We start from the raw sequence: 12,420 nt of genomic DNA on the forward strand, positions 1-12,420 counted from the left end.
AAGCTGTTGAAAAACATGACCCATTTTTCCCAGAACAGGCCACGGACAACTGCACTGTTCTTATATTCTTGCCACACATTCACAATGAGGGTTCTGTGCAATGGTAAAGGCCACATTATTTTTAATGTCTTTTCTTTTAATGTCTTTTCTTTTGACATCTCTTTGGCTGTTTCTGATTTTGACAGACAAACAGGTTTGATAAGTAGATTTGAAACAGGAAATGTGTACATTGGGATGTACAGCACTTTCACAGAATATTGATTGCACAAAACTTTTATGTTTCATGGATCTAGCAGATTGTGTGTGTAACCTTTATTTAACAAGGCAAGTCACTTAAGAACAAATTCTTTTTTACAATGAAGGTAGTCCATAAATCGTGACCTTTTGATGGTAATTGCTGCAGTCGTTAATTGACACACTGTGTGTTATGTGGAGCAGAAAACCAGAATCTACATAGATATAATCTCATCTTGATCCCATAAAGTGGCTGAGTCAGAGTTTTTATTTACTCAGTCCAGTAAAATGTCCCCTAGGGCAGCTGCCATCTTGCTTCCTGTGGACCAGAGAGAGAGAGTGGATTAAGGGCATCTGATTACGGCAGTGAGGTTTGACTGAGGTGATGCCCCCTGTAAAGGAACATAGGCACTGACAGACAGAGACTGTCCTGATGACATGCTGTCTGTTGCACTACACTGGCTTTGCTCCTCTTCTCTGCTCTCAAATTCATTTGAGAGTGGAGTGATTCTAAAAAGGTTCAGTCCCCTGTGATGGATTTACTGCAATAAGCTCATTGATTCTGTGTCAATGTGGAAGGAGTATTATACTGAAATGCTAAGCTGAAACAACAACACTGTTATTTTCAGTACTCTACTGTACAGTATAATAGATCATATATGCCATTTAGCAAACACTTTTATTCAAACTACTTACAATCATGCATGCATACATTTAACATATGGATGGTCCCAGGAATCAAACTCACTATCCTGGTGTTGCAAGCACCATGCTCTACCTACTGAGCTACATAGTCTGGCCTTCCCCCTGGATAAATACAATGTGCATCTTTGCATTTGGCATAACGAAATTACCTCTATACCTTTTGTAGAAGTCATGTGACTGCACAGGATCCCTGTTTGTTAGTTTAGCTGATTATAAAGAGTGCATACTGTTGAGCGCCGACCGTTGCGGGGTACTACGAGAAAGCAGTTATACCAGAATTGGTCTGGTGTGGGTGGCTAGTCCTTGTGGCTCTGTGAGTCCAGTCAGTGTGGCCAGCGTCACAGAGGCAGGGGTCTGCCTGTAGTATGCCTGTAAGCCCAGGGCTTATTAGCACAATGCCGTGTCATAGCCCAGGGATTAGCTTGTTATTAAACACTAACCTCAATAACCCCCTCCTCATTTCCCCCATCCAAAGCCCAAATCAAACTTACGGCATATACAATCACAGCATTATTCCCCCTGCTCTGTCTCTGCCCCTCCCCCTCCCCCTCACTTTTCAAGCTTATTACTCCAGTACTAGCCCGCCTTGCGGGTCGATCCGAGGGGGGAGACAGGCTGTGTGTGTGCATGGTTGCGTGCGTGTGATATAGTACATTGTCAATGCAGAGAGCCACTCCCCCCTGGCTGTAACCCTGTCTGTCCTTGTCGGCGGACACTCTGAAATTACAGCCAACTGTGCCCTAGCTCGAGCCAACGCCCTGGCTGCATGTTTAGTGTACGGTGTCGTCAGGATCGCAGGGAGGGACACTCACAGGGAGGGACACTCACAGGGAGGGACACTCACAGGGAGGGACACTCACAGAGCGGTATTCTTCCATGGGATTTCAGGTCAGGTGACACTATGGGTGTATAATTAATTACGGCCCGTTTCAGCTCTTTCCTAACAAAGCCACACACACACACACACACAACCCCCCTATTGAGATCGTAGTCTATCTAAAGGGCTCGATTGATTATGGATTCAGTTGTGCCTCCGCTGACAAAACAAGCTGGGAGAGGATGAACATGAAGAGAAATGGCTGATTGTGTGGGAGTATAATGTCTTTATCTTTGTGCAGTAATACAGAGTCCTTAGTGTGTAGGAATATAATGTATTGATGTTAATACAGTATAGTGAAGGGAGACTGTAGTGGTGTGTCTCTCAGCCTCAGCTGTGCAGGGGCTGTGTGTTGCCTGCCACAGTGATGTTGGAACATCTGCTTTGGGCCCATTAGTAAGACACACAAGGTTTCAGTGGAGAAACTAAAGCATTCAGCGCAGGTGGGAGCATCTCTCTTATGTAATAAATCCATGGACACACAGCTGGGCTGGCTGCATAGCCTGATGTTCCATCTGTCTGCTGGTGCAGAGGGTTGGAGTGAGATGGAGAGTTCACTACAACAACAACACGAGTTCCCACTTCATGTGATTAGAGTAGTGTGGAAATCCCTCATGAGTTGTGAGTAAACTAGTATGGGCATGGATAATCCAATATCTAGATATCCGAATGGAGGTTAATATTTGATTACTTGAGTGAGTGTTCATTTTTGGAGGTCTTTTTTAACAATGGAAAAGCTTTGTCTAAATTAAATTAAATGATCATTGTGACATTTTAACCTATATATCATGATATTTAAAATTCTTGATTTTATTTTTTATTTTTTTATTTTATGTACCTGTAGTTCTTATAACGGTGCGTTGAGCTACTTCTGTGCATTTAGCCATCAAAGGCTGCCCTGACGTCGGTATGCTATTTCCCCCACTTAAAATGGCAGTTACTGGTGCTCACCTAATGGAGTTTCCACAATACCTGACATAGATCAGTGCAAAGCTCGCACCAGAAAATGTTTTTGTAACAGAATCAGTTCTATCATGGTGAAAAACAGACTTCTCTTTAGCTGTTGTTGCTGTTAGCCAAACTACCGGAGAAAAGTAACATGTCGGCTGTAAGGCATGTACATTTGCGTCATTCTGATTGGTCAAATGAATAGTGGTATTTTAAAACAAAAATGTAATTTAGACTATCCTGATGTTTCATGACATTATTCAAATAGTACAATTATTTCAAATGCCCATCCCTAGAGGAAACAATTCCACTCTTCCTTTTACATTTTTATTTTTAGTCATTTAGCAGACGCTCTTATCCAGAGCGACTTACAGTAGTGAATGCATACATTTCAAACATTTCATACATTTTTTTCCCTCCCCGTACTGGTTTCATTTTCCATATGCTGCCAATCTTTATCTGACATGTTGATGTGAGGATAAGACATGAGAGATGTGAGGCACATAGCCTCCAGTACAGCATGTAGAAAACCTGTTATATTTAATACAGTGTAATTTTTTCCAAGTTCGTGTCAGAATTCTGCAAATAAACTGAATGACTCTTGTCCCAGTTCAGTAATTCAGAAGGTGTTAATAAATTGCATTGAAAGAGGTGTTTTTGCTGTTAGAGATTTATGGAAGCTCTTGCTGTGTGTTACAGCTGTTACGAGAACTAAAACACCCCAACGTGATCGCCCTGCAGAAAGTGTTCCTGTCTCACAGTGACAGAAAGGTGTGGCTCCTCTTTGACTATGCTGAGCACGACCTCTGGGTAAGTGTTTCATCACAACTGCTAGTTTTTGGTTTTTGTTTGGATGTTTCATCAACCTGCTCTTTTAGTTGTTTCATCTTTGTTCTTGACGTTTTCCTGTCCGTAAAGGACCGTGTATGGTACATGATGTAATGGTATGTATGTTGTGGAAACTAGCTGTTTGATTCCCTTGCTTGATCAATTTCTCAATGCCACTTCCTCTGGTCTCCTTTCAGCACATCATCAAGTTCCACCGAGCCTCCAAGGCCAATAAGAAGCCCATGCAGCTGCCGAGAGGCATGGTCAAGTCTCTCCTGTATCAGATTCTGGACGGGATCCATTACCTCCATGCCAACTGGGTGCTTCACAGGGATCTGGTGAGTAGAGTGTACTGTAGTTCCAGTGTCCCTTTACAATGCTGCTACACATGCTCACTGACACCTCATCTACTGATCTGTCCTTTTCCTATTGGTCACTGATATGAACTGCTTTTAACCAATAGGGTGCATGCAAATAAGTTACTTGTTTGCATATCGAGATGCAGCAATGAATGGTGTTCACTGCAAAAAGGATCATTAAAGCAACCCTCTTGCCTGCTGACTGAGTCCTGTGTTGTCTGGCACAAGTGCTGTAATATCCTTGTACTGTTTATTATTATGATTCTAAGGCCCTTGGCTGTGGAGCAAAGTGTCTTGGCTTGGTGAATGTTGTCAATTCTGCCCCCCTACCCTCACCCCCACCACCACCAGCCTGTACTCTAGCACCCCTGTGAGACTTTCTCCCCCATACCTTTCCCACAGTGTTTTCCTGGAAGGTCGGGCTGTTCACCTGACTCTGCTGGGCTCATTGTAGCGGAAGGTCAGCCCTGGGCCCAGCTGGAACGAGGTCACAGGATTGTTCTCTCTCTTATCTGGCTGTAGAAACCTCCTCTCCTCAAGGCCCCTCTCAACACAAGAGCACTCTCTCTCTCTCTCTCTCTCTCTCTCTCTCTCTCTCTCTCTCTCTTATCTCTTTCTGCAGTTCCTTTCAGAAATAAGATTTTATTTTGCTTGAGAAGCTTTTTTATCTTCTCTTCTCTTCAGCTGATTATGGTGCAAAATGGACATTCCATGATAAGGGCTATATTACACTGTTATAACACTACATTACCCTTATAACAGTATATTACACTTTTATAACACTATATTACAGTGACACAACACCTATGGCTGGGAATTGCCAGAGACCTGACGATACGATATTATCACAATACGATATGTATTACGATTCTCACAATTTTATATGTGTTGCAATTCGATACTGTGATTTTATTGACATTCGATGTTCCAAACGTTCACCATATGTCTGCTACAGAGGAACGAGAGAGAGCCACGAGAACGAGTTTTGATCAGTCATGGAAATAGAAGTGCTGAAAACAAATTGGCTCCTTATTTAAAAAGAAGAAGGAGAACAAGCAATACCTGCACAAAAATACTGGAGTTTTGGTGCAGGTACAGCCAACTAGCGCAAAAATGATATTGCAATATTGTCAAAACGATACGATATATCGTAAAAAATAATATCCCAATATGTAACTGTATCAATTTTCCCCCATCACTAATAATAGTATATAACAGAGGCATAACAATTACCAACTAGCTGATAGTTTATGTCCTGCCAGCCAGTGGGAAGTCAGCTGCTCTTAGAGGACACCAGCTGTGTCATTATACTGACATTCTTCAAGCTGTAAACACAGGAGATGATTGCAATGAGTAGAAGACTGTTGTAAAGATATTTTCCTGATAACACACTCATCAAAGTGTTAAAACAGATAAAAATACACCTTATGGAACAGCGAGGACTACGAAAAGTCACACACACATAGCATACACACTATACACACACGTACGGTCCCTCTTTTGATGAGTGTGTATTATAATGCATATTACTTCCTTAATTTTTTATGGACCCCAGGAAGAGTAGCTGCTGCGATAATAAATACAAATGTCCATGGGTGGATGAATGGGTAGTAGGAAATCTATTCTATTCTAACTCATAGGTGTCCAGATGTTTGGTGTTTACTACCAGCACACTAATTGAGTCGGCACAGTTCAGAGCATAAGTCAGTCAGTTGATGTGACTTCCGTTCCGTCACTGGAGACTAAGGCAGAGTAGAATGAATCTGCAAGTCCTACAGCTCCAGCATTCTTATCAGGCCTTCATCGGGCCATCCCCTCTCATGTAATCTCTCTCAGCTCTCCCAGATGGCAGCATGGTGCGATGAGGACCAACGCTAACTCCCGTTATATAAATACACAGGGATCTATCAGTCAGGGCCTCAGCCTTACTAACTCGGCATATACCACAACAGCCAAGGTGGAGTAATGCAGGGATGAAGACATACTACTGCACTGCCATGCCATTGATGGTCCCTTGTTCACCATGTGTCCCTTGTAGGGGTTATTTTGGAGGTGAAACCCGAGTTGATTGATAACTTTGCGAGGATAGTGGATCACGTTGTCGTTGATGATGGTGGTTGCTGAGCAGTTTATGACATGGTATTACTTGTTGAGAGTGTGTCATCAATAGCGTATTTCTTTAATTCTGCTTAGAGATTCTATAGGATTAAGCAGGTCTTTAATGCCTGGTCAATAGTTAATGAATCACCCAGGATACAACAGAAGGGACAATGGTATTGTGTTTTTGATTTCATGTGTCTGACCTCAACACTAATAGGGTATGTGCGGCCGTAGCTGCCTTCCTGTTGCACAAGCAAGCCTGTATCTAAGCAGGGGTCTCTGTCAGTACTACTGTACATGGTCAGCACATAGCTAGCTACTGCTGGAATTAAAACACACTGGCACAGTAGCTAGCGTTGTTTTTCTCTCTTATCTTGACACCAATTCTTCCGGCTCTTAATAAATATTTTCTTTGCCGCAGGGTGAATTTCTCTGTTGTCGCTTTCTCCGTGTCTGATTCCAGATAAAGGTTGATGTTTTGCAGTTTTCTCAAAGCAAGCACTTCCTGCTATTGTGGAAATTCCACTCTCAAGCTGGTGGTGTTCGGAATTGGGATACGTGGGTATGTGTAGTCTGTTTTGCACAGGGAGTTTGTTGGCCATTCCATTGTGAAATTGTCCTGAATATGAAAGAGTCAACTCCCTTTGTCTACCACTTTATAGCCGTGTACCTCAGATTTAGCTAGTCAATGGAAAATGCCACGTTCCACCCCATCTGGACATTTTCCTCCCGAGTCATTTTTGGGGGAGGTGTGTTAGATTTAGGCTAAAGGGTGAGTAATGCAAACAGCATTCCTAATCTCCTCGGGGGCTAGTTACTCCAGCGACTCAGTGCTTTATCAACAGCCACAGGGGTAGGGCAATTGCATGTCTTTCATGGCTCCCTACACCACTCTGTCTATTATGCAACACTCAACCTTGTGCTGCAGCTGGGCACTGTACCGCTGTTGAGAAACCAGCCTCCCCTCACCACTGTACCCATCCTCAGTCTCCAGTGAGACAGGCAGCACCTCCCCATCCTCAGACAGGCAGCACCTCCCCATCCTCAGTCTCCAGCGAGACAGGCAGCACCTCCCCATCCTCAGTCTCCAGTGAAACAGGCAGCACCTCCCCATCTTCAGTCTCCAGCGAGATGGCAGCACTTCCCCATCCTCAGTCTCCAGCGAACCAGGCAGCACCTCCCCATCCTCAGTCTCCAGCGAGACAGGCAGCACCTCCCCATCCTCAGTCTCCAGTGAGACAGGCAGCACCTCCCCATCCTCAGTCTCCAGCGAGACAGGCAGCACCTTCCCATCCTCAGTCTCCAGCGAGACAGGCAGCACCTCCCCATCCTCAGTCTCCAGCGAGACAGGCAGCACCTTCCCATCCTCAGTCTCCAGCGAGACAGGCAGCACCTCCCCATCCTCAGTCTCCAGTGAGACAGGCAGCACCTCCCCATCCTCAGTCTCCAGCGAACCAGGCAGCACCTCCCCATCCTCAGTCTCCAGTGAGACAGGCAGCACCTTCCCATCCTCAGTCTCCATTGAGACAGGCAGCACCTCCCCATCCTCAGTCTCCAGCGAACCAGGCCACACCTCCCCATCCTCAGTCTCCAGCGAACCAGGCAGCACCTCCCCATCCTCAGTCTCCAGTGAGACAGGCAGCACCTTCCCATCCTCAGTCTCCAGTGAGACAGGCAGCACCTTCCCATCCTCAGTCTCCAGTGAGACAGGCAGCACCTTCCCATCCTCAGTCTCCAGTGAGACAGGCAGCACGTCCCCATCCTCAGTCTCCAGCGAGACAGGCAGCACCTCCCCATCCTCAGTCTCCAGTGAGACAGGCAGCACCTCCCCATCCTCAGTCTCCAGCGAGATGGCAGCACTTCCCCATCCTCAGTCTCCAGCGAACCAGGCAGCACCTCCCCATCCTCAGTCTCCAGCGAACCAGGCAGCACCTCGACCTCCTCAGTCTCCAGTGAGACAGGCAGCACCTCCCCATCCTCAGTCTCCAGCGAGACAGGCAGCACCTCCCCATCCTCAGTCTCCAGTGAGACAGGCAGCACCTTCCCATCCTCAGTCTCCATTGAGACAGGCAGCACTTCCCCATCCTCAGTCTCCAGCGAGACAGGCAGCACCTCCCCATCCTCAGTCTCCAGCGAGACAGGCAGCACCTCCCCATCCTCAGTCTCCTGCGAGACAGGCAGCACCTCCCCATCCTCAGTCTCCAGCGAGACAGGCAGCACCTCCCCATCCTCAGTCTCCAGCGAGACAGGTAGCACCTCCCCATCCTCAGTCTCCAGCGAGACAGGCAGCACCTCCCCATCCTCAGTCTCCAGCGAGACAGGCAGCACCTTCCCATCCTCAGTCTCCAGCGAGACAGGCAGCACCTTCCCATCCTCAGTCTCCAGCGAGACAGGCAGCACCTCCCCATCCTCAGTCTCCAGCGAACCAGGCAGCACCTCCCCATCCTCAGTCTCCAGCGAACCAGGCAGCACCTCCCCATCCTCAGTCTCCAGTGAGACAGGCAGCACCTCCCCGTCCTCAGTCTCCAGTGAGACAGGCAGCACCTCCCCATTCTGAGTCTCCAGCTAACCAGGCAGTCCTGCCCCATCCTCCTGCCTAAGTTATATAACCCACACCAGCCACCAGCCGCTAGCCAGCACAGTTAGATCCCAGATCGCAGGTCCCACTCCCCCACTGAAAGTCAATATGTCCAGGCTTTCAGATTTCAGCTGCAGCATATAGCTAGGTTGCACTCTCTCACCTGCCGGCCAATGGTGGGTTGTTGTCATGATTGATTACTAAGGACATGCCCTTATCTCTGACGTAATGGAATATTGTTCAAAGCTGGAGTAATCCCAGGCTACCCGCAGTCACATGCCACGTCCGCCACAAGAAAATGTCTAGGAAAATAGCATCCACACCAACTGTCCTTTGTGTGAATATGTATGTGCCCTGCCTAGGTCTATATCCTGTGTGCAGTGGGCTGTGGCAGGCCTGCACTGCTATAACATGGTTCTGACAGTAGTGGTTAACACCTGTGTGCCGAGAAAAACAGGGTCATTACTTAATCTGAAAAAAAGACGACTACAGAGAAAAGCAAGGAGAAAGCCTCTGAATTAATAATGGCACTGTTGTATGGTTCCCAGTACATGTAAAGCTAGTGTTAGCCTCTGGCCTTTCCTGGCCTGAAAATAGGGCTATTTTTGACTCAACATGGGGTATGTTTTTTTGTGAAAGAGAGGTACCTCCTTAGGGATTGCGTTTTCTGTCCATGGAGGATTTACAGCAGTGTTTCCCAAACTCGGTCCTCGGGACCCCCAATTAATCATCAAGCTTTGAATCAGCTGTGTAGTGTTAGGGCAAAAACCAAAACCTGCACCCTTGGGGTCCCGAGGACCAAGTTTGGGAAACGCAGACTTAGGGATCTGTTTACCACTCCTGACCCACTGCACAAAGTCTCCTAACTTTTCTGGGAAGCTAAGCATATGTTAGAGTCCATAAAATCCAAACTTTTGCAGAAAAATTGTATCAGACAGCAACATTACAACCTCATTAACATGCTCATTTTACTTTTTAATTGCCCGTTCATCCAGTCTCTGTTTTATGAGTGTTTTCATAGTTGTTTACCTGTATGAAAATATGATCTCTTTCAACATTGGGCCAATGAAAATGAATGTGTTTGGATTGAATCCATTAGCCCAGTTTAGAATTTCAAAGAGGAGCCGGTGCCAGTCATTTGGGCTTGAAAAGAAACCCTCCTCATGTGAGTCGTCATAGTGTTTGCCGATAGCAGTGTTTTGTTGTGTGTTTGAATAATAGAGCTCATTATAAGTGGCATCCCTATGGCAAACCCTGTTTGCTATAGGAACCTGTTTGTTGAACAGATTGAATCCTATGAGATTTAAGATTCACACAGATTCAGGGAACTAACAGACAATGGGAGGATTTGGAGTGGAGATCAAGATTATAAATTGCTTGGCTGATGAGACAGTGGATTGCGCAGTCAGATGGAACACAGTAAATAGGCATTTTAACGTCACAGATTTAGCCGGCTGGAATGCGGTTTTAACCAATCAGCATTCAGGATTAGACCCACCCGTTTTATAAGATGAAATAAATAGTGGGTTGCCTACTAGTTGAATATAGTCATTGGAAATGTTATTGTGTACTGTAAACATCTGGCACTGTGATGTCTTTAATGTGCAGCATGGATAGTGGATGGGTAGGAGATGAAGCAGAGTTAGACTATTTTTCTTTGGGCATAAATCTTTGGATAAAGTGAAAGTGAAAGTGAAAACAGTGGTGGTTATGTGCTGGACACACCATGGCAAACTGTGTTCTTTGATTGACATATAATGCAAATTTGTTTTCTGCGAGATGAGTTCTTGGAACACAGGCTGACTGGCTGGTTTCTCCATGTGTCCGGGTTTGAATTGGCTAGGTCAAATCAAATCAAATCAAATTTCTTTATATAGCCCTTCGTACATCAGCTGATATCTCAAAGTGCTGTACAGAAACCCAGCCTAAAACCCCAAACAGCAAGCAATGCATGTGAAAGAAACACGGTGGCTAGGAAAAACTCCCTAGGAAAAACTCCCTAGAAAGGCCAAAAACCTAGGAAGAAACCTAGAGAGGAACCAGGCTATGAGGGGTGGCCAGTCCTCTTCTGGCTGTGCCGGGTGGATATTATAACAGAACATGGTCAAGATGTTAAAATGTTCATAAATGACCAGCATGGTCAAATAATAATAATCATAGTAGTTGTCGAGGGTGCAACAAGCACGTCCGGTGAACAGGTCAGGGTTCCATAGCCGCAGGCAGAACAGTTGAAACTGGAGCAGCAGCACTGCCAGGTGGACTGGGGACAGCAAGGAGTCATCATGCCAGGTAGTCCTGAGGCATGGTCCTAGGGCTTAGGTCCTACGAGAGAAAGAAAGAAAGAGAGAAAGAAAGAGAGAATTAGAGAGAGCATATTTAAATTCACACAGGACACCGGATAAGACAAGAGAAATACTCCAGATGTAACAGACTGACCCTAGCCCCCCGACACCTAAACTACTGCAGCATAAATACTGGAGGCTGAGACAGGAGGGATCAGAAGACACTGTGGCCCCATCCGATGATACCCCCAGACAGGGCCAAACAGGCAGGATATAACCCCACCCACTTTGCCAAAGCACAGCCCCCACACCACTAGAGGGATGTCTCCAACCACCAACTTACTGTCCTAAGACAAGGCCGAGTATAGCCCACAAAGCTCTCCGCCACGGCACAACCCAAGGGGGGGGGGGGCGCCAACCCAAACAGGAAGACCACGTCAGTGACTCAACCCACTCAAGTGACGCACCCCTCCCATGGACGGCATGGAAGAACACCAGTAAGCCAGTGACTCAGCCCCTGTAATAGGGTTAGAGGCAGAGAATCCCAGTGGAGAGAGGGGAACCGGCAAGGTAGAGACAGCAAGGGCGGTTCGTTGCTCCAGCCTTTCCGTTCACCTTCACACTCCTGGGCCAGACTATACTTAATCATAGGACCTACTGAAGAGATAAGTCTTCAGTAAAGACTTAAAGGTTGAGACTGAGTCTGCGTCTCTCACATGGGTAGGCAGACCATTCCATAAAAATGGAGCTCTATAGGAGAAAGCCCTACCTCCAGCCGTTTGCTTAAAAATTCTAGGGACAATTAGGAGGCCTGCGTCTTGTGACCATAGCGTACATGTAGGTATGTACGGCAGGACCAAATCGGAAAGATAGGTAGGAGCAAGCCCATGTAATGCTTTGTAGGTTAGCAGTAAAACCTTGAAATCAGCCCTTGCCTTAACAGGAAGCCAGTGTAGGGAGGCTAGCACTGGAGTAATATGATCAAATTTTTTGGTTCTAGTCAGGATTCTAGCAGCCGTATTTAGCACTAACTGAAGTTTGTTTAGTGCTTTATCCGGGTAGCCGGAAAGTAGAGCATTGCAGTAGTCCAGCCTAGAAGTAACAAAAGCATGGATTAATTTTTCTGCATCATTTTTGGACAGAAAGTTTCTGATTTTTGCAATGTTACGTAGATGGAAAAAATCTGTCCTTGAAACAGTCTTGATATGTTCTTCAAAAGAGAGATCAGGGTCCAGAGTAACGCCGAGGTCCTTCACAGTTTTATTTGAGACGACTGTACAACCATCCAGATTAATTGTCAGATTCAACAGAAGATCTCTTTGTTTCTTGGGACCTAGAACAAGCATCTCTGTTTTGTCCGAGTTTAAAAGTAGAAAGTTTGCAGCCATCCACTTCTTTATGTCTGAAACACAGGCTTCTAGCAAGGGCAATTTTGGGGCTTCACCATGTTTCATTGAAATGTACAGCTGTGTGTCGTCCGCATAGCAGTGAAATTTAACATTATGTTTT

General features: G+C 45.9%; 1 protein-coding gene across 4 annotated transcripts in view; it reads left to right on the forward strand.

Moving 5' to 3' along the window:
- The window catches only part of cdk19 (cyclin dependent kinase 19), a 54,567-nt gene that overhangs the window by 21,375 nt on the left and 20,772 nt on the right, over positions 1-12,420 (forward strand). For all 4 annotated transcript variants that reach the window (XR_001320907.2, XM_014144231.2, XM_014144232.2 and 1 more), the window contains exons 3-4: positions 3,464-3,574; positions 3,790-3,930. Coding sequence is in view for 3 of the 4 variants with exons in the window: in XM_014144231.2 (XP_013999706.1) it covers positions 3,464-3,574; positions 3,790-3,930 (252 nt within the window). In the remaining variant the exon portion in view is untranslated. The remainder of the gene's footprint in view (positions 1-3,463; positions 3,575-3,789; positions 3,931-12,420) is intronic.

The sequence above is a fragment of the Salmo salar genome, chromosome ssa15, assembly GCF_905237065.1.
Source record: "Salmo salar chromosome ssa15, Ssal_v3.1, whole genome shotgun sequence".
NCBI lineage: Eukaryota > Metazoa > Chordata > Actinopteri > Salmoniformes > Salmonidae > Salmo > Salmo salar.